Source organism: Macrosteles quadrilineatus, unplaced genomic scaffold (assembly GCF_028750875.1).
Source record: "Macrosteles quadrilineatus isolate MER2022 unplaced genomic scaffold, UCM_ALF_1.0 Scaffold_7__1_contigs__length_78375512, whole genome shotgun sequence".
Taxonomy (NCBI): Eukaryota; Metazoa; Arthropoda; class Insecta; order Hemiptera; family Cicadellidae; genus Macrosteles; species Macrosteles quadrilineatus.
Window position 1 is genome coordinate 8,693,893 of NW_026542600.1, and position 23,385 is coordinate 8,717,277.

The 23,385-nt window shown below is 33.9% G+C and overlaps 1 protein-coding gene across 1 annotated transcript; it reads left to right on the forward strand.

Annotated features, from left to right (window-relative positions):
* The first annotated feature begins 3,717 nt into the window (after window positions 1-3,717).
* On the forward strand, window positions 3,718-21,997 carry LOC128998708 (lysosomal aspartic protease-like). Its single transcript, XM_054424960.1, has 10 exons — window positions 3,718-3,831; window positions 5,899-6,079; window positions 7,941-8,064; window positions 9,591-9,700; window positions 10,359-10,549; window positions 11,101-11,223; window positions 12,011-12,176; window positions 14,495-14,587; window positions 15,318-15,529; window positions 19,519-21,997. Exons 1-9 carry the CDS (start codon window positions 3,761-3,763, stop codon window positions 15,474-15,476), a joined length of 1,218 nt encoding a protein of 405 aa, XP_054280935.1. The 5' UTR covers window positions 3,718-3,760; the 3' UTR covers window positions 15,477-15,529; window positions 19,519-21,997.
* The last annotated feature ends 1,388 nt before the right edge of the window (window positions 21,998-23,385 follow it).

Here is a 23,385-nt window from a genome sequence, read left to right on the forward strand (position 1 = left end):
GGAGCCCATCACCCGATAGGTCTATTTTTCCCTGGAATAATTTCCTAGGAATAACTGTACCCCTGGTAAGTTGATTTGATGAATTTAATTCTAGTACATTATACTGTTTAAAATTTCAGTACACAATTTATGGGATAGCACAATTTTATCCCCCGGAGAAAGTTGAGGTTGCAGCCAAGCAGCCAAGGGGGGTAAAACAGGAGTGTAGGACCTGGAATTTTACCCCTCTGGAAATTCATCTGCAGGCCAACAAACCAATTTTTACAAACAGGAATTTTACCCCCCTCCACTAGCATAAAAAATCCATTAAGTACCGGTATAGATCAAAGTTCATGTTAATGAAAGTTATTACAGTTTTTTTTTAACTAATGAAAACCTGTGGTAATAACTACAATGATAAAAAATAAATACTTAATCACGAAACTCAATCTCAAAATTATAATATAGTCTACTAGCTGCTGTATACTCGCTTCTTAACTGAGGAGGACACGGAAGGGACCTTTTCAGTATTCAACAACCTATAACCAGGAAACAACAATAATTGTAATAATAATAGGTTAAATACCTTGTATACGTCCTCAATCCAAGTCGTCTTTTATAATGACTATAGTTTCGGGGCCAACAGCCCCATTGTCAAATTTTCTGTCTTGTTAATTACTGTTTACAGCATTGGTCACCGTTGAAGTACACATATACACATACACTGACACACGAAACATTTATATTTACACGTAACATTGAAAAATTATACTTTTTGGTCGGCCTAAACAAAAGTGATTACATCATTGTGCGGACCGGTACACTGACTGACTGACTGATTCATGTTAGCCGATGCCCTGGAGACAATTATTCCAGGGCAAACCTGTCCTTTGGTCTCCAGGGCATCGGCTAACATGAATCAGTCAGTCAGTGTACCGGTCCGCACAATGATGTAATCACTTTTGTTTAGGCCGACCAAAAAGTATAATTTTTCAATGTTACGTGTAAATATAAATGTTTCGTGTGTCAGTGTATGTGTATATGTGTACTTCAACGGTGACCAATGCTGTAAACAGTAATTAACAAGACAGAAAATTTGACAATGGGGCTGTTGGCCCCGAAACTATAGTCATTATAAAAGACGACTTGGATTGAGGACGTATACAAGGTATTTAACCTATTATTATTATTATTATTCAATCCAGGAGGCAAACATGGATAAATCAACAATAATTGGCAACAATACTGGCAGTGGTGATAGATGCAATATGGAAAGAGTAATAGTGATAACAATAATGAACAATAACAATGAATGAATGAACGCTGGTGTGATCTGTAGCTTATCTTGATCAGAATTAAATTAGTTTTGTTCTTTATGTAAGATAAATAAGGTCAATAACCCAGACATTGACAAGGATGGGACAGTCATGTGGGCTATTATCGTTGTTGGACTTCCATTGATAAGAAGCTTATCAAAGCCACTCAGTCTGTTGTGCTGAGTGCTCCAAATGTTGCTATGCAAGCCTTAAGGCCTTTTCACACCGTACTAGACGTACTGTACGTTTGGTACGTTTGGTACGGCCAGTACGCGGTCCTTTCACACCGCACAGAAACTTCCAAAACGTACACTTGTTCGTTTGCAGTCAGACAAGTAACACTGGCTGAGCACGTGGTTTTAAAGTATTCACTGCGCATGCACAAGCCCATGTACGCCACGTATGTTTTAGAAAAATTGCTCTCCGAGCGATTCGCACAAAACCATTGCGTACGTACTGGACGATCAGTACGTTCTGTACACGCGGTGTGAACGAGCTCATATGATAACATGGGCAGCGATTTGTTGAAAAAAAACGTACCAAACGTACAGTACGTCCAGTACCGGTACGCCGGTGTGAAAAGGCCTTTATTAGTTCAGCAGATAGGGTGGTTAGAAAAAAGTCCATCTACATTTGTTGAAAAAATATTAAAAACAATACCGTTAATACTATACACAAAACCCTAATGTATATAATAGCTAATATTTGGAATACCTTTTGTGACTGTTCATCTATTCAGGGTGACAATTAAGTCTTAGGACGACTCTCTAACTTTAAAACGAAAAGAGATATCACAACCAAATGTGGCATATCATTACTGGTAAATAGTAAGCTACGTTTTTGTGTACATGGTGATCTGATGTTACCTATGCTACGGCCCATAGGGAGTAAGTTGAAAATCTTGAAGGTAAGTATAGGTTGATATGTACATCAAATGAAAGGTCATGTTGAACTAAAAACAGTACTGTAACAAAAACCGAATCAAAAATGCAGACGTTCAAAGATTTCTTGAATCTGTCATTTGTAATCTTCAAACAGCTGCTATTTTTTACTCATTTGTTGTTTTGAGCTCAAATTTGCGGCATTGTATTCTACTAATAAAGAAGCAATTGCTACTAAGTGCATATCAACCTATGCTTACGTTTATGATGTTTGGGGTGTTCCACACCCCTAAGCCCCCCCCCCTCTAGAACCGCCACTGGACTGACCCCCCCCCCCCCCCCCCGAAAGTTTGTCCTGGCTACGCACGGCCTTGAAATAGCTGGTAAAAAATCAAATATTGATTTTGTCTATGGAAATTTAAACTAAATACTTCATGGTCTGAGTGTTGATTGAGTCATTAAAAAGATTGGAAATTTGAAATTCAAATCTTATTATTTTGGAGAATTAATTCCAAACTGTTGTAGTTTCTTTGTCAATGAACAAATTTTTATTAAATTTGGATTTTTTTTAATTTTACACACAACTATTTACATTTAATAACAAAAAAACACTTTAATCCTTCACTGTTGCAGCAAACATAAGTACTTGTTAACTAATTTTTTTTTTAAGGGAATGAATATGACAGATATTTCAGTGAAAATCTAACTAGGCGAATGAAAATTCACTTAGTCTGAGAATAAAAAGGTAGAATGACGCAATTGCGTGTTTAGCACGGTGTAACGTAAAATTCACCCTAATTTTTTTACATACAAATATAATAAATAAAAATTTTTTTACCTAATTTTTTCATGTAAAAATCCATTTTCTAAAAGTTTTTATACCTTTGATTTCTATTAAAAATCGTTTGTATTTTAAAAAAATTGTTTTGTAGCTTCTACTTTAAAAAGATTTTACAGGCCCATTTCCTTTTTTTTTGTTCTAACAAGTTAACAGATCTGCAAAGTTTTTTGGGCTCTAATGGTTTAAATTTTTTCCATGTAATGTCATGAAAAAGAACATATATAATAGTATACACCTGTATGGTAGAACACAATCTATACAGCTCTAAAGTAACCTATGCAAATACAGTAAAAATGACCTGTACAGAGATTTGTAGCTGCCAGATGCAGGGTTTATTCATCATATCTTATTATTACAATATAAACTTTTCCTGTACTAGAACATTACAAGAAAGGTTCAAATTCATAATTATTAATCCATTATATTTCAGCAAGGAAACTTACACTTACCCAAATTTAATTGGTAATTAAATAAATAATAAACTGAATTCAGTTAGCCCTCAGATAACATAATCAACCAACTTGCAACTTTGAGATAATTGGTGTTTTGTAGTGGTACCACTGATTTGGGTTGGTTACTTTGTTGTGGAAGTGACCCCAAAGGTCATCCAATATCTATAAAACCGTCAAGTGATACTGTCAAAGTGCTGAGATAACGTTCTCAACATCATTGTAGTCTGCACTCTCCTCTGGTCCCTCCTCTGTTGGTGTGTGCTTGGTCACAGTCTAGTCAAAGTCTCCGCTATGAAGGTTTTATGCCTGGTGTTGCTATGTTTCATTACATTGATCCTGGCCGAGGAAAACAAACCTTTCAGGTATGTGTTTTGCTTTTATTTATTTCTTTTTAATTAAGTCATACTGAATTTGCAATGCAAACTAGAACCTTTTAAAAGTGAAAAGCTCCGTAAACACTATAACAGTTCTTAAGTTCCCTTATACTTTTACTAAATTTGGTTCAATTTATAGAATTTGTATGCATTTACTCTCTGTATAAAGCGGTTAGTATGGAGGAAGTATTGTTATTGTAATTTTTTTGAGTTTTGAGTGGAAATACTTGTTTTGGGCCCCCTGAACTCAAAAAGTAATAGTTATAGTCATTGTAATATAATCTTTATTCAGAGTACAACATGCTGCACCAGAATGGGGTTATACAATTATTAAATTATATTGTTAAAACTAACCATATATAAATATCCCTACCGCAGCAAAGCTGCAGATTAAGTGAATTTCCATTTGCCTTATTTGATTTTCAATTAAATCTATTCAAATAACATTAGGTTTAATGAGTACCTAGGTTTGCTGCCTACAGTGTAATGAAGTGTGTTTTTTAGTAAAATATTAATAGCTTATTATAAAATAAATAGATTTGCCAAGTTTTATCCAAATATATCCATAAACAAGCAAACTACAACAGTTTACTTATTCTCCATAAGAATAAATTGGGAATTTTTAATTTTCAGTTTTCTCCGTAACCAATAACCATACAAATTATTTGATTTACAAATTATGATTATTATGATTAACAAATAACCATACAAATTATTAACCATATAAATTATTTGCATATTTAAGCTCTTGAAAATGGTCCAAAGTTATTTGGTTATAGTTGCTATTTGGGTTTAACACTAAATGAAATGTACCATAAACGGGCCATTAGTGTACAAACAAATATCATGCATTTGATATAGGAAAATTAAGTTTTGTTAAGTGTTGTTTACACAAAAACCAAAAGAGATACGAAGTAAGTGTAAATTACAAAGTTGTTAAGAATTAAAAACCCTATAACATGATGTGCCACTTGACATATGTTGCTTTTTAAAAATTTTGAACAATGGGCATATAAAACTTTTTTATAAAATTATTTAAAGAATTTTTATTATTTAAAAAAAATCGTTACTTGTAGCATATTACAGTAAAGCTAATTTCATAACGAGTAAGAAAATTCAACCGGAGAAAGGCTAAGTGCATTGGTATAGGAAACACAAAGTATTAAAAACATATTGATTTTCCCAAAAATACTGCCGACATTTTGAAACGGAAAAAGATAATTAATTTCTGTTTTCGCCAAAATGTTTGTTTATTGAATACCTTTAAAACTTTGTATAACAGGACATATGGTTAAATTTAAAAATTCTGAGATTCGAACTAGTGACCCTCAGATTTTAGCACACCGTGTATCGGAAAATCCCAAAAAGGTGTAAATAAAAAATGTCCATGTTATTCTCATGGAGAATAAATAAACTGTTGTAGTTTGCTTGTTATGGGAATATTTTAATCGAGTTTGGCAAGGGTGTTTGTTTTATAATAAGCCATTAACATTTCAATATAAATCACACCTTACTACCTTCCCTGTAGCAGCAAACCTAAGTACTCATTACCATTAATGTTATATAAATAGAAAAGAAATATGACTATTTTAAAGGAATATTTTAGTGGAAATCCAGCCTGGTAAATGGAAATTCGCTTGGTCTGCAAGTTTGACGTGGCAGGTTTTTAAAATTGTTTTTGAAATTGAGATTTTTCCATAAAACTCCTAAAGCATTTTATTCTCTAAGTGTAGGTACTAGTAATAATATAGAAATTAGAAAACATTTGACCTTTGGAGCTTTGACCAATTTGCTTTTACATTTCGTCTTTATGATTTATTTTACTAAAATCAGCTGATTTTAATCCATGTATTTAACAGTTCAAAAGTGTTTAACTTAAATATCAGTTTTATCAGACATAAACATATGTCGTTGATTTTAGCCTTTTCACTCAAAAACAAAATTAAATTTTGGGCTTATACACAGTGGCAATTTAATAACACATGCTTGATTTCAACAACAGCTTGATTAATTGTTAGGCTACTTATTAAAATTATCTTCAATTGGGTTTTGTAGAATTGAAATGGAAAGGATGGAGACTGGATTGGAAAAGCTCCTTAGACGCGGAGCTGATCTGAAGTTGATTGAAGGCATTTACGACATGCAGCGTAGAGCCGCCAAGCCGAGAAAACTGTTGATGGAAAACGGCAAACCTATACCAACCAATGACACTCTGCCTCTCTTCAAATACTTCGATGTAAGTGATAACATTTTTGACTATTTAATAACAATTCTCGCCAGCTAGTCAATTGCTTAGAGGTTTCTAAAGATTGCCCAAAAGTTGCCAGTAAACACGGAAAAAATTTACACCATCTCTGAAAACTCAAAATTTTATGAATATTTCAATACTTATCTTGACTGAACAATCAGCTGTTCGTGGTCATGACTAACCTTACCTTACCTCCTTGGCCATTGAAACCTCAGAAGGTTTTTGGCCTCGCCAACGATGCTTCTCCACTCTTCTCTATCCACAGCTGCCTCAGGAGTAGTGCCCAATACAGCCACATCCTTCAGCACCTGACTCCTCCATCGCAGTCTCGGCCTGCCGAGTGGTCTTCTGCCTTCTGGTTTGTTCTGGTCCACAGCTTTGATTAATGATGAGTTCTCTCTCCTCCACACATGTCCAGCCCATCTCAGTCTCCTGCTTTTTATCCTTGCTACTACATCTGGATGGTGATACACATCTCTCAATTCTCTATTCTTCCTAATTCTCCCGCCTTCTTCTTCTTGAATTGGTCCGTATATTTTTCTCAGAATCTTGTTTTCAAAAATAATAAGTTTCTTTTCCCATTCTTTTGTTAGTGCCCATGTTTCCGATCTATATAGTAGTACTGGAAGAATGATGGAGTGATAGATTTTAATTTTGGTATTTTTGGACAGAGTTTTTGACTTAAGCATATTGACTAGGGACCAGTAGGTTGCTGAGGCTACAATTACTCTATTTTAGTGGTCATGACTAAGACTTTTGTAATTTAAGTCTTCACATTGGTATTTACATTACGCTGTTGTGATGTACGTGTTTATGGTACAAACTTGATAGTTCTTATTCGCGGATTGCAGAATGTTTCATGCGAGTATTTATAGGTCGTAGGTAGAGACCAAAATTTACTTTTGTAATCATTGTATTCAGGTGTTATGTACAATAAAGCTTTGTCTATTGTACAATGGTGAAACTTGAACTAAGGTAGATCAGCGCAATCTGTCGGTGGCTCACATCAACTACGACGATTTTGAATATAAAAACTGGCGTCATGGGATATGGAATGACTAGTTGTATTAATAGTCGAAGGTTAAACCAATGATGTGGACAGTATGATGGGTGAAGCGTGAATAATACTTTGATCCTTCGATGACAATGTCTACGTGCCCGCATCCTTATTCCGACATGGTATAGTAACTTCAAAACTTCTCTTTGTTCTAAACTCTTGCAATGAAATCACTTGATTCATTATAAGTCAAAAGGATGAAAAAACTTGATACAACTGTTACAACATAACTTTAAAAAATTCTAAAACAACTTTATTACATTTAATTACATTACTCATTACATTTAACAAAGTGACAGTGACACCCTACAAGCTCTGTAATTATCTTCCCAAATGAGTTTCATATTATAGTTTTTTGCCACACTACCAGCTATACACTTCATGTTAAAAACAACCCATACAATCTCAAAAAAATATTAAATATACAGTTCACTAAACAGAATTATCAACTATTTTAGAAAAGTAACGTTTCCAATATTTAATTTGTGAAAGTGCAATATGCCTGGCCAAACCTGACAAATATTTATAGTGTAGCTTCGTTAAAAGCCTACTAAGAAACTCATATTATAGCTTTTTTTTTAAGTATCATGTTAAAGAACAATCTTTAAATTTACCCTTACTCCAGCTGACTTTACTGGTGCCTTACTATGAAAGATGACTTTCTGGTATGAAAAAACTACAGAAACCAATTGATTACTTTTTGGTGTAGCGAAAAGTGATTAATGGGCTAATATAGCTAAAAGTACCTAACCTTTTAATGTCTTGCTTTACTATTTATGTGTATATTTTCAGACCCAATACTACGGTTTGGTCAACATTGGCAAGCCTGGGAAGACATTCAAAATGGTGATGGACACGGCTTGGGCGTATACCTGGGTGCCGTCCGTAGAATGCCCTCTCGTCAGCATAGCTTGTGGTATTGTGCTTTACTATAACTTAAGTTATCCTGTCTTGGTTTTGCTGGTGTTTGGTTTATCGGACCAACTTCAAAGGTTGGAACTTAAGAGTTTAGAAATACACGTGGTATTGGTTCAACTCGATGAATTGACCTTTTGTTTCCAACAATCTGATTGAAAAAATAACTAGGAGATTAGGTAATGAATAAGTCTATTAATTTCTTGCGTGAGAAGCGCTGGCACGTCATTTTAGTCTCCTCCGATCCCGTTGGAATCATCATGTGGGCGCGGAGAAATGGTGAACATCTTGCGGTCACGAAAATGTGATTGTCGTCTTGCGCGATAGCGGCAAAATCATGAACATCTCCCTTGACTGTTTACATCATCATCCTCACCCACAATCACAAAAACGTGATTGTCATCTTGTGCGATAGCAGCAAAATCATGAACATCTCCCACGGCCGTGTAAACGTCATCATCATCTCCCGCGGTTTCGAAAACGTGATCATCGTCGTGCGCGATAGCGGCAAAATCATGAACATCTCCCTTGACTGTTTACATCATCATCCTCTCCCGCGATCACAAAAACGTGATTTTCATCTTGTGCAATAGCAGCAAAATCATGAACATCTCCCACGGCCGTGTAAACGTCATCATCATCTCCCGCGGTTTCGAAAACGTGATCATCGTCGTGCGCGATCACGGCAAAATCAAGTTAATTTCCCGTGGCTGTGTAGACATCGTCATTGACTCCCGCGGTAGCGATACAATCTTGGACTTCTTCTGTGATGACGGATGAATAGTGACAACTCCTACGATGTTGGGGAAATAGCAAAGATCTTTTGCGATCACTCAGATATCATCAACGGCTCCCGCGATCGCGGCGAAAAAGATTATTGATGAAATAAATTTATCAACAAAAAATATTTGAGCCCCAAGTGAGGCCACCGGCAACCGCCGTGTCCGCCGTATTAGGGAAATACGGCCCTGCTTGGGATTCAATATTAAAACGTATTTCCCATGGCTTAGAAGACTTGAAGTATCATACACTAGTCTCTACGAGTTGAGCACTTGCACGGTTTATCTATTTGTTTACATTTTAACATATTCAATCCAAGGAATCTTAATTTGTTCATAGCATCGAATACACATAAATAGTGTCAAACACAGGTGTTGAAAAATGATTAACAAAGATATCTTAGAATTAACAATGTAAAAACTAGCATTACTTTTTATAACTCATCGAAAGAATAAATAGCTTTGTTGATGAAGTACTGCTTCAATTTAATCTTAATCTTGAAGATTAAATTTGAATTTTGAATCTTTATTCGTATTTTTATTTCATGCCTCATCTGTAATGCTTTTTGGATATTTGTAATACAATTTCGAACCAGCATATTTAGGTTTATTTTTGAAAAGTTCCAGAGCTTGAGAGCTTAATTAGAAAGGAGACCTTGAAGAACAGTTGGAATTCCTTTCTGCCAATATCCTACTGATTTTAAAATAGGCTAATTAAATTTATGATACAGGTGATTGTATTTTTCAGCCCGACATGAAAGATATGACCACAGTAGGTCTTCGACTTATAAACCTGATGGCACCAGCTTCAACATTTCCAACACTTATGTTGGATATCTTTCCAATGACTTGTTCTTGGTAAGTTTGATCCATTATCCATAGTTATTAATATATATATGTTAGGGGGGACCTAAAAATATTAACTAACTATAAGCACATCCGAAAGATCTGTTGTCTTTAAATTAAGGCTTAAGAATCCTTAGGGGCTAGCCATCATATTAAAATAATTCAAACCGCTTTTGAAGCCAAAAATATTTTTTTCAAACACCAAAGTGATTGTAATATAAGTATCTAATGCACATTAGGATCAGAAATTTGTCTTTGTAGTTTTGTAATCGTTTTCCAAGGGAGTCCCTGGGGGCTAGTGGCCATTTTGAATTTGCCTGTCATAAGAGTTAACAATTTTTATTGAGTTAAGTTTATCAATTTCAAACAGTCCCTGAAGAGATATTTACCACCTCAAAATATGTTTTTCAATAAAACAAGTGATTTAATTTAAATATCTAGTGCACTGTGAGATTAGAATTTTTCTTCCTACTTGAAGTGGGAGTGGCTACACCATTGTGTATAAATGCTCCCATCAGACTTAATGTATTTACAAACCGCTTAAAAATGTGTGAAAAGTTTAAATAATGTGAAAAGTAACCCCAAGCTTGGGTTATAAGTTGTTTAAAAAGTTTTCCCATAAATTTTCTCACTATTGTTGATGAAATTGTAACAGACCTTCGCTCCCTAGGTTGGCCAGATGAATACCACAGATCAGAAGTTTGCAGAACTCAAACATTTGCCATGGATAAACGCTCTGTACGAAGCGGACGGAACCCTAGGGCTTGGCTTAGAAAAACTGTCCCCTGGTGTCACTCCTTTGTTCTACAACTTCTACAGACAGAACAAAATTGCTCCAATATTTTCTTTCTACATTAACAGGTATGATTTCAGTTCACTTTTTCTGTATAATTTATTGACAATTAGCTATTGACCTTACTTTACTGAATAATTAATGTATAACCATACAAGACAGTTAAAGTATTACATATAGTCATTAAACTTATTTAAAGATTCACAATGTTTACATAAATCACAGAGAGAATACAATTGTTTGTTGAATTAACAAAGGACAAAAATGTGTACTTGCATAAAACTACAAAAACATGGAATGATAATACAGTAGTATAACAACGACAATTACACTAAATAACATTTGGCTTATAGGTATTTACCTATAAGTCAAATGTTATTAATGTTTAATTAATTTCCATAATTAATGGGTCCAGGGGTGTAAAAGGTTTAGGGTTTGTTGGGGGTACAAGCAACAGAAAACATTTTAAATCATGTGACAATGGAAAAGTGTGTAGCGGAGAAAATTACTATAGAAATAATAGTAATGCAATTTTTACCAAGTTTTCTCAGGAGAAAAATATGACATAAACCTGTTTTTATATAGACCGTTTGCATGTTTGACAGTCTATGTGTTACAGAGATCCTACCACAAAACGAGGAGGATCCATCTTCTTCGGGGGAATTGACTATAAACATAACAAAACGGCCTTTACCACATTAGATGTGACTTCCGATTTCTACTGGGAGTTCCAAGTGGACAAGTAAGAATCATTTAGTTCTGTTGCTACTGATATTACGATTTATACTGTATTTTTTAACTTTCTCACGATACAAACTACTATATGGCAAAAGTATTGTTGTTGTCAACATTTTTGTGTTTGAGTGGATATATCCATTTTGGATCACCCTGAACTGAACCGAAAAAACATTTTTTGGAAATAATGTCTGTGTGTGTGTGTGTGGATGTGTTCAGTGCTACAGACCTCACCGGTCCCATTTTGATGAAAATTTGTGGGTGGATACTAATTGATCCATGGTAAATCCAGAGGGTTTTTTTATTTCATTGAAATTAGAGTTTTTATAGTGATTTTCCTATAAAACCCCATAAAATATACGGTGACTATGATGGTTGTCTTGAAACAATATTTCTCAAAACATAAATATAAGAATGACAATAGAGTAATAATTTAATATATTACAATCCTAAGATCATCAAAAACTATGGGCGTCTATCGATATGGGCAAGGGAGCCCCCCCCCCATACATTACCCAATTTAACAAAAATATGCAAAAAGCAATAAAATTACAATAAATAAAGCATTCTTAGTAAAAAAAAACAATCAAAATTTTACATAAATGTTTAACATTTTCTGGGGGAGGAGCCCTGAACTCTCTTTTTACTGGGGGTCATTCGCTTCACTCCAGCCCCCCAGCCCACCTATGTCAAAGTTAGATAGACCCTCATGTCAGCTGACTTACCAATTACCCACCATACCAATTATGAGTAGGATAGAATGTTTGACTCTATCATTGTTTATGTTTTTGCAGAATCGCTCTAGTGATGAGCAAGAAGAGCCAGAAAGAGTACTGCAAGAATGGTTGTAAAGCTCTTGCTGACACTAGTGCCAACACCATCATCGGTCCAGCTGACGAGATAAATGACATCAACAGACTCATTGGAGCCACCGAAATATTTTTTTCGAATCGATACATGGTAAGATTAAAACTAAAACATTCATAAAACTTAATCGTAACCAAAATTTTTATAAATAGCATAGCTGAAAAAACAGGTTGCATTGTTAACAAAAATCCCTTATAAATCATAAATCATAAATCTTTATTGGTCATTATAATAAAGTCATTATAATAAGTCATTATAAAAATATAAATGACCACCACGAGACTAAGCCCTTGGCCGGATAAACCAACCTATTATTATCAGCATTATTAATATCAGCATGTCAACTCTGAAAAATGTTGTATCCGTAAATAAATATTATAAAAACAATAATACTACTAGTTCAATTGAAGGTGGCGCTGTAAAACGTAATCAAACAGATAAATTGTCAGAATCCTCCTCCAAGATTTGTTCTTGCGACTACCGTCTGTAAGCTGTAAGAAAAAATTATGATATTATTTTCCCAGAAGTGAGCGGATATACTGAGGACCGATACAACCGAGTCCAGGTATCAGGGGTTCTATCACCAAATAAAATGGATTGTCTTTATTTCACACTGATAGTTGTACATCGGTACATGAAATGGCGTCAAAAACTACTATACATTGTTGGTCAATCTTGTGTTACCCAGAATTACACAATAATTAAAAATAAGATGGAGGCTCTTAATTAAATTATGCTTCCAATAAATATTCATTCAAATGGTAGTAGATTTTTCTTACAAAAATTGTGAATGTTTTTGCAAATTTCCTTTATAGTAAATAAGCTATTACCATTGGTCTCATAGTAAGACCTGCACCCAGGACCACTATCTTTTTCCCTTTTGTTGTCGCCAGAGGCACATCAAAAACGCTAGTCATTCAAATTCATTTGGATTTATGTGTGTGTCCGTTAAAACGATAATTCACACTAAAATTATCAATTTTTTTTCAAAGTTTCTTTTCATACCATTTTTTAGAGCTTAAAAAGGAATAATTTAGTATATGGGAGCATTGCTGTACAAGTAATGATTTTTTTTAAAAATTCCAAAAAACTTTTAATTTAAAATTTTCATGTAATTGTTATAGGAAATAATTTAATTATTTCATTCTATTTTTTTCTATTTTACTAAAAGACACTTTAAAGACCATCCATGTAGCAGTAAACCTAAGTACTCGTCAAATCTAATGTTATTTAAGTGGGGAATAAATTTGTCATTTTTAACAAATTATTTTAGGGAAAATTTTAGGGAGTTATTTTAGGCAAATGGAAATTTGTTTGGTCAGGTAAATGGACGTTTGCTTGCGAGTATATTTAATGAATATTTATAAAACAATATAAATCAAAACATGGGTTAACCAATTTGAAGTATATCTGTTAAGAGTGTACCATCATGAGTAGAATCGTTATTTACAACTAGTTCAAAAATTTTAGAACTCATAATATGTGATGTAGAAAGCGAATAGGGACCTCTTGTTGGGAATTGTAGATTTTGAGTTATATATATATTTGAATTCCTTATTAATTCCGAATTACTTGGTGCAGATCCCATGCATCTACAACTTTTTTTAAAGTTATAGGACTTTGAAGTTTTGTTATGCAAAAGGGTCATTTTGAGAAAAATCATTTTGAAAATTTCAAATACTCATAAAAACAGTTTTTTTCTTATTTAAGAAACAATTTTGGTATCAAAAGAAAGCTTATAATGTCCTCTTTGGAGGCAATACCAACTTTTGTCTTAAACTCACTGTAGTTTTCATTTAAGTAATTGTTTTATCGAAGCATGTCGTAAAAATTGCCCTTCAGAAAAGGGATCTCTTGTCGGCCCTATGTTATTTCTCCATAAGATAAGAAAAGGTACCTCTTGTTGGGACCGCAAAATTTGTGAGATATTTTGTCCTCTGTACACTGAATTGGTTGTAGTTCTCTAAATTTCCACTAGAATGCAGGACATTTCATTTTTTGGACTAAAGTCTGTTTATAAAGTGAATATTAGAAATGGGATCTCTTGTCGTTATGGCGAAATAACATTGAGCGACAAGAGGTACCTTTTTTCTCAGACCGTGCAGAGGCTAACAAAGTTATTTGTGTCGGCCTTTTACATCTTCAATTCAATATTTTAACCAATACCGCCCTGTTATATATTAAATGAGGTATAAAAATAGATAATAAACAGAATTTTCATATTTTTGACCTTAATTAATTACTTATATCGGCCATACTGAAAATTTTGCATCCTCGACAAGAGATACCTTTTCGCTTTCCACATCACATATAATTATTGTGTTACTTATTTATTCTAAAGTGGATGGTAATTATATGATTATTGGAAATATCTTCTGATTGTTCATTTGAAATCTCAACATTATTTTCAGATTCCATGCATCAATGAGTTGAAGGGACCAAAGGTAAAATTCACCATTGCCAATCAGGAGTTCATGATCCTAGCTCGAGACTATATTCAGAAGGTATTATTTTGCTGTAACTTCTTATTGAGGGCATTAAGTTCTATTGTATAACCAGTGCCAGCAAACTTTTACTCACTTTAAGTGTTGATAACCAATTTACTCAACACCAATAGATAAAAATACTTTGCTTGTGAAGATATTTTAAGTTAACAAGTTATGTTAATTTGTTGCTATATTTTTTCATTTTAATTCACACAGGGTTGCTGATAAGATAACCATTGCCAGTAATTTTTGCAAAACATACTTTGCACGTTATTGAAATTGTAGAGGAATATGAAAACTGTTGGCCAATTTCAACCTCAAAATGAACTCATGAACTCAACTATTTATCTTTGTTTTATTTATATAAAAGCAAATTTGGATATTCATGTGCAGGGTGTGGTCCACTTATACGCGAAATGATCCAAACATTTGTTGAAACCCAGAAAAAAAGACATTTCCGTATTTTAAAACTTCTTAAAATTTTACAATAAGTTATAAAAATGTATTATACCTCCATTAAAATTGTTTTAGAAATAGGATTACATATTTTTTCATAAACAATTGTTAATACCTTAACAAATTAATGACTGCAACCTGGACTACTGCTGATTTTAACTTGTAGATTTGTGTATAACGTACAGTAATTGAAGAAACTGTAGCTATATTTATGTTTTACTGACGTGCCAATGTATTTATGTAAATATTTCCTAGCAAATAAAGAGTTCTGACTTCACAATTTGTTCTACAGGTCTCCTATTCAGGTATTACCATATGCCTGTCTGCTTTCCAGCCAGGGGAGCACTCCACAGGTCCCGATCAATGGGTACTGGGAGGAGCGTTCCTCTACCAGTATTATACGGCTTACGATGTCGTACGCCGTAAAATTCTTATAGCTGAGGCAGCATAGGCTGCGTTCCCACGTCGTTTGAGTGCCTATGAACATTGTGGAAATAGTTGAAGGTATTTATAAACTTCATGTTCAAGACTGTTGTTCAAAACTCTTCTATCCAAATTCTGCCTATATTTTACAACATCAACTTTAGCTAAAGTTTCCCTTTGAAATTGAACAATGTCTGGTACCGGTAAGAAGTGCATTGTCAGCTTGTCTGTGACACGTCCTAATGGAGAACAAAGAAAATAAGGTGATAAGGTGTTTATAGTTTTCACTTTAAAGCATGTTGTTAGTTGTTTGAATGCTTCATTATCATCTTTTATCTTTGGCTTCACATCACAACTTTTTTATTACTTATATACACCAGCACTGTTGTAAAGTTTTTGGTATGTTATGGTTTTTGACACAATCCCAGGCAGTAGGCTTCCCGAATTCATTTATAAATTTAACAGCTAAACCTGCTGTCATTTGCCTAAGATTACCGAAGTCCCCTGATATTCGGTGTGCAAATGCGACAGAACTATCACATCACCTGCTCTTTGATACCTCTGCCATGTCTTCATGAATGACTTGAATGTCTGATGATTCTCTGTGTAGTAGATCATTTATACCAGACTTGCATTTACTTTTGTGATTTATTTGTGGTTTTTTTTTACTGTTGACTAAGGGTATAGGATTTGTCACAGACCATTTTTGTGGCCCTAAGAATTAGATGTGCCTGTTTTGATTTGCCATAGTTATTAACTTGTTTACTGCGGATGACGAGTAATCTTGTCACCGCTAGCGCTTTCCAGCGGTGCGCAACAAGTATACAAGTCAATGCCCCGTTTGCAAACTATTATTCCAATGTGAGGTTAGCCACTGCCGTTGACGTTGTTTCGCTTGCCGCTTATTGTGCCAGTGTTAATACTTCAATCTGGTATTTTTTATTGGTGGTACACGTGGCTATAATTTTATTGTAGAGTGGGGTTTAGGCTTAAATCTAATGAGATGCAATAGAATAACGTTAATGAATGTACTGTAGCATTGTGGAAGGAACCTGACCTCAAAATTGTGCTTGGCCTCTTTTTTACGGTATTTTTTTTATGGTGTATCCGGATAGTTACCCCTGCTTTTCCCCTCCATTTGACAATACTGAAAGCCAGCTAGCATAGTATTGTTTAGTCCTGCTATCTCTTATGTTCTTGTATGTTCTATGTCGACAACGACTGGGACAAAGTATATGCCTCTCATTTGGATGAAACTAAATTTCAACGTTTTTGCACACTCGTCCATGTAGTGTATCAGATGTTTGTGCCACTGGCAGCAGTCACTCATCGCGCAGCCGCATTGAACGTGTTAAGATGGAGTCCATGAGTAGTAAAGTGTGATCTTTTGAGAGTGCTTACGTTAATTAAAAATGTATTCTCTATTCTTGCTGCCAATTTAGTCAAGTAAGTATTTACTGCATCTAGTTCTAAGTTATCAATGGATATAGTAACTTTATCGATGAAACAAATATTGGTCTGTAGATGATTATTTCCTTATGTTTTTTCTTGGTCTTGGTATAGTTCTTTTAAATATCTATTTAGGCTGTTGTTAGTTCTACCGAGAACATTTGTATGATTATTTTCCTCTGTGGTAGCAGAATCTATGATTTGTAGTAGCAAAGTATTTGTTCTAACGTAGCAAAGTATTTGTTCTAACGTAGCAAAAATGTGTATATCCCCTGCGCTTTAACTTTCTATTTTGCTAGCCACATGTCTACCTTCGCTATCAGAACAGAACGTTGAATTAGTTTTGGGGCATGTACAAGTTTTTCATGTATTGCATACTTCCTTTTTCTATTCCAAAGTGTAGTTTGGTCCTGCTGCTCGAGGTCAATTGTTGTAGGTCTACTTCTAGTATTGCCATGCACCGATTTATTTATTTCAACTTCGTCTTCTAGATTAGAAAATCCTCTGGATGTTTCAATAACCGGTTCTTTGTCGTATATGCTTATAGTTCTTTTTTTATTCTTCACTTCCACCCATGCAGTGGCGTAACAGAAGGGCCCGCAGGGCCCGCGATGCGGGGGGGCCCGGGAGCTGAGGGGGCCCGCGAACCGGTGAGCGGGAAACGGTGAGCGGAGAGGCCCGTGAGACGAGTGGGGCCGAAAAATTGGAGTTCATTCGTTCAATAATTGTATTGAACAAGTAATAACATTGATGTTATTAATAATATGTTGTTATCAGTTATCGTTTAATTTCGTTAGGCCTCTTCAGTGATAACGAACTAGGGTAACAAATTTAACATGTTATAACGTGGGTCTTTGATTATTATGCAATCTTACTTTCGTCACCGAGAAATATTTTACTTCTCGGTGATTTCATACACTGCTTATGTCGTCTGCAATCATTTTGTTACTTTGGAGCCTGGAGTCATGAACGTTGGCTGGGGCATTTAATATTGTATTATTTTACATTTTAGCTTTGTCCTAATATTGATTGTGTTTTGTTAAATACAATATACTGCTACTCTACTGACTGTGTTTGTTAGCCCCACAACTAACCATTACTAAAGACATTAGTTGTAAGATAAACGCTTACAACATAATAAGACGCTTGAAATCCATACAAAGATAAAATAAAAAATGCAATAGGCTATTTTAGCCTGTGATTATAGTACGTCAATCTATTAAACTAACCAGCTTTTAGTGTATGAGTTAATTATAACCAAAGAGTTACACTAACCTAATAAATTAATACTTTCTCATCCTTCAGTCATATTTGGGTTTAAATACGCACATATTGGCGTCCCCATCTTAAATTATTGATTGATTGACTTTAATAATTTACTTTGAAATGGCGACCATACCAATGTAGGTATTTTAAGCCAAGAATTAATGGAGATGAGTAGCCCAACCTTTTAGTGTTGAAAGGGACTAAGGCCGACATATTCCTTAGACATTAGACACAGATGTTAATTAATTAGCTAATACAGCAAAAGGCAACTAAGGGGCCTAAGGGTGTTAATAGGGGAATTCGAACCACATTTTGCCTTGTAATTAACGAATTAGTCTAATTATCAGGGAAATAAAAATGGATAACATGTGTGATAAATTAAATGTAAAGTTTTTAACCTCCTTGATATAAACATTCTGATAGACGGATGGAAAATAAGGGGTTTTTATTTGATTTCAAAACTATTTACAAACACTAAAACTGATATAATGATGTAGTGATGTAACACTTCCATCAAACCACGACTGAAAATACTTAACACATACCCTTTTATGGAACATATCTCACAATTTAATATTTTAATTTAATATTTTTTTTCATAATTTATTTACCACTCATTTTATGATTAATCTGCTTGATCATTGTATAGGTGGTCCACAAAATACTCTGGTGGGAGGGGGAGGGCGTTTGATTATGTTGTATTGGTGGTCTAAAAATAACTCATGAGTGGGGGGGGCCCAAAAAATAAGTTTGCAGGGGGGCCCGTAAAAATTTGTTACGCCACTGCAACCATGTTTTCTGGTTCTTTGCTTGTTCCTCCTTTTTACCAGCTGGTTCGGCATGTTTGGTTGACTTTAGTTGCCTTCCCTATCGATCATTAATGAATAGAAAATTTTCAGGTTTGTAGTTGGAAGGTTGAATAGGAAAAGTGCTATCACGGCACGTTTTCTAACCACTTCTTCGGTCAGTTTGACTTTGTTAATAACATTATCCCTGAATTATTATTACATAGGTTGCTCCTTCCACAGCATTTTCAGTTAAGAGGTTGGCTTTTCAAAGGCAGAGTTCTTTGGATATTTGTAGGATTTAAAAACATAATTTTCTTTACTGACCCATGTCTGTTAAGTACCAAAAAACGTTAAATAATACTATCCAAGGAAAATACTTTCCTTTTTTGATTTATCAATTAAAGCTGGTCATGGCTGGTGACCTTTTATTTTCAGGTTTTTAAAATTTATTATTAACGAGGTTTATTTAACCTTTTTTTTATGGTCACATTTTCAAAATTTTTAATTCTTTCTGGTTACAAAGTATACAAAGCAACAAATTCTAAAGTGTTTGTCATCTCTTACTAGAAAACATCACCGAGAGTTCTGAGGAGCGGTCTCTCAGCCCTGAATTCCTCCAGAGATATACAGAAAACACCAAGTCACACCCAAGATGACTCGACCCAACGTCAACGGAACAACAATTTCCACATCCAGTAGCAGCTCATCCATCGTCTCAACTGTCATCACAATCCCAATGATATTCTCTCCAACCAGTCAGCCAGTGAAGTTTCCAATATAAGTGAAAGTGAAGTCATTTCCCAGAAGTGTGGTGTTGAACTCAGTACCAGTGCATCATTTGTTTCTCTAGATCCAAGTAGGCTTTAGAATAATGTTAAGCCTTATTAAGACTGCCAAGCAGGAACCACAAAGACCCCATCTATTTTAAATGCAAGCCCTTCATTCTTCTTTCTAAATTTCCAGGGTAAACAAAATAACAATTTTAGAATAATTTTTATTTAGTAATAATATTTTTGCTATCGGTCTTACTGAGCATTGGTTAAAAACAGAAGAGGTTGCTTTAGCTTTCCCGATGGCTTTTGTTGTGGTAGTGCTTACTGCAAAACTGATCATATTAAGGAGCCTCTTTAATTTTCACTAAAAATTCTTACAGAAAATGTGTAATTTGGATCAGTTTTGTTCTGAAATGAGTTCAGAAGCAGCAGTGGTTCTTATCGAGGATTTTAAATTAATATTTGTTTCAGTCTACCACTCCCACCTTCGGGCACCATTGAGGTTTTTCTTGATAATTTTGATAGATTGTCAACTTATATATCTCACTGGTCTAATTATCTTTCAATTATCAATAAGATTGACTACATCTAAAAAAAGATTTGACTTGCCTCAGAACAACTACCTCTCTAAACAATTTCTTAATATACTCCGCCAGCACAATTTTCACTTCCTAAATCACTTCCCCACTCAAGGCAATAATTGCCTGGACAACATATTAACAAACTGTAATAAAAATGCAAATATAAGCTGTAAAGTTTTTGTTAGTGCTTACGGTTTAAGAGATAATTTTACAGTTATGGTTGGGCTTTTGATTGACTTTCATAATATTACTAATGCAGAATGTCTTAATCATTTGTGTTAAAATTGGACATTGACCAAATAATTAATGCTGTGTTATAATATTGTACGTTTTGTTTTCATATTAAAAAAATAGGCTTTTTTTAGTTAATTTAAACAAATCTATGATGTGATTAAAGAATGTAACGGCTGTTTTTCTCATATTATTATGTCAGAGAACAAAAATTTGGTACTGTACTTTTAAAGCGTACAGATACAAGCAGAGGGCATTATTATGCTTTATCTGGTCATACGACATGAAACCAGATTAAATTTTGACCAGTTTACCTTTGAAAATGGGATATTTTGATTTAAATACTACTTTGCTGTACTATCATGAATATTTAGTTTTTAGTTTTTATAAACCCTGAAACTTCATATCGTAAGACATTATTGAAACGACTAACGAGTCCAGTTGATGAGCTCATAAAAGTCTTGACTTTGTATAGTTTGTCCCTTCATTCCTTTATTTATTTTATGTATCATCAAATCAATTTATAGACACAAATATATATTACATTAAGTGCTTATAGGAGTAACTGGTGTATAATTACATAAATAATGCTTATAATAAAATACAATACCTACTCAATATACTTAGACAGTAAAAAAAACATTTTTTGATCAAACATTGAAAATTACAATAACAACAAAAATGTACAATGACTAACCCAAGGTAGTGTCTACTAAAAAGTCTGGGATGGAATAATAAACCTTATCCTGTAGAATTTCTTTGATTTTCAACTTTCAAAACATTTACTGCCAATTATTTAAATTTATTCGGCGAATAGTTGTACAGTTTTAGGACTGTATGAAAAGGACATTTTTCAAATTTTGTTGACCGCAATTATACTATAATATTATATTTTACTATGTAAATGAAAGTAATTTATGTAACCACAAACCCATCTAACTTTTTATCTTGTAAATAATAGTCTTATGATCTTTTAAATTTCCCATTCTGGCTCTTATTTTCTAGTTTTTATGTTGTGAACATTTAATCCCCGCTGGTCACTACTTGCTGTCAAATTGTTAATGTTTTCATTTGTCATTAAACTTTTGTCTCATCTGTAGTAGGTAATATGTTTATATTGGTATTTAATCTTTCAACTGACAGAACCACAAGCATTGTGGTTTGCATTTCTTGTTTTTAAAATAATGCATATTTGTTTATTGTGTTGTATACTTTATGCAATCCAAATCCTGTAAATAGCTCAACAACAAAAAACACACTTTACAACCCCATTTTTAGCCTGGTGAAAATATTTAATTTAGATTTGTATACAGATTTGTTATATGATCATGAATATTTAGTTCTTTTTTACCTTGAAAACTCCATATCTTAAGAAATTATTGTAATAAGGAATACTTCTTAGGTGTTACTTTCATGTATTAAGCCTTTGTAAGTATACAGTATATAAATCTTTGCATTGAAGTGGTAGTTTTATTATCTATAAGCATTGAGTATACATTGTATAAGAGGGGACAAATAATGCTAATAGTTGTTACAGATTTTGGCAATGTAGTTTGGGTCTCTGACGCGTGGGTCGTGGTAGTCGGTCGGAAGTACAGTGCGCCTCTGAGCACCTTTAATCAAGTATTAAAAATGCATTAGCCTATAAAACCAGGAAACTATGACAAAAAAATTAATTTCATCAACAAAAACAATATTTTACAACCTACAACACAATATAAAAAATACCCCCGCCGCAGCAAACCTGCAGACTAAGCGAATTTCCATTTGATTTACACTGAAATGTCTACTTAAAAATATAACATTTATTCCCTATTTAAATAGAATTAGTTTAACAAGTACTTAGGTTTGCTGCATCAGGCAGGGTAAAACAGTTTTTTTGTAAAATGTTAATAGTTAGTAAGAAATAAGAACATTTTCCAAATTTGATCAAAATATGTTCATAAACAAGCAAACTACAACCGTTTACTTATTCTCCATAAGAATAACATGGGAATTTTAAATTTACAATTTTTTGGAATTTTCTCCTTAACCATTAGGCGCATAATAACGCTTCAATATACTAAATTATTTGTTTTTTTAAGCTCTACAAAATGGTTTGGAAAGAAATTGCTAAATTTTATGTTTTTTGGGTAAAAAATGCAAAAAACTTTTTTTTACCCCATAAAACCCCCCGTAAACACCCGTTCCCATGGTCAGATCATACTGGATCGCGAACTCGTTCGAATAAACGTAGGTTTCCACATTTGTACCAAATTTCATCAAAATCGGATCATTTTTGCTCGAGTTATTGTGCTAACGGACACACATATATATATATATATATGTGAATTTGAACGGATGGTGTTTTTGGCCTCTAGGGACCTCGAAACGAAAAAAAAATTGGTCCCGCGTCCAGGTCTTACCATGAGTAGGGCCTACTACGGTAATAGCTTATTCCCCATATGGGAAATTCGCTAAAAACAGTTCAAATCCCTTTATATGTATTTATATATACAAATTGTCTGGTCATAAGTTTAGGTACACTTTTTTCCACACTTTATTATAATGGTGATTGAATAATAGCTGAGGTTCCCAACTAAAACAATAAGATGATAAAAGATCAAATCATTATTTAAAAGCCATTTTTGAAATCCTCACAAAAATTACAATAGTTATAATACTATATAAGTGCATTTGGGGTTTTTACGAAGACTAAAATTCAATAAAGTTATAAAGAACCTCATTTCTAGGCTGCCTACTTCTGCAGAAGGTATAAAATATTATAAACTTCAACTTTAAATAACCTTTAAAATCATGTATAACATTTAATTACCGTCACATTTCATTAATTCATGCATCTTTATGAA

Excerpts from the sequence above, each read along its gene's own strand:
- LOC128998708 (XM_054424960.1), top strand. The coding sequence starts at position 3,761 with ATGAAGGTTTTATGCCTGGTGTTGCTATGTTTCATTACATTGATCCTG. Across the intron at positions 6,080-7,940 it reads CTCTCTTCAAATACTTCGAT|ACCCAATACTACGGTTTGGT; the intron begins GTAAGTGATAAC and ends GTATATTTTCAG. Across the intron at positions 12,177-14,494 it reads TTTTTTCGAATCGATACATG|ATTCCATGCATCAATGAGTT; the intron begins GTAAGATTAAAA and ends CATTATTTTCAG.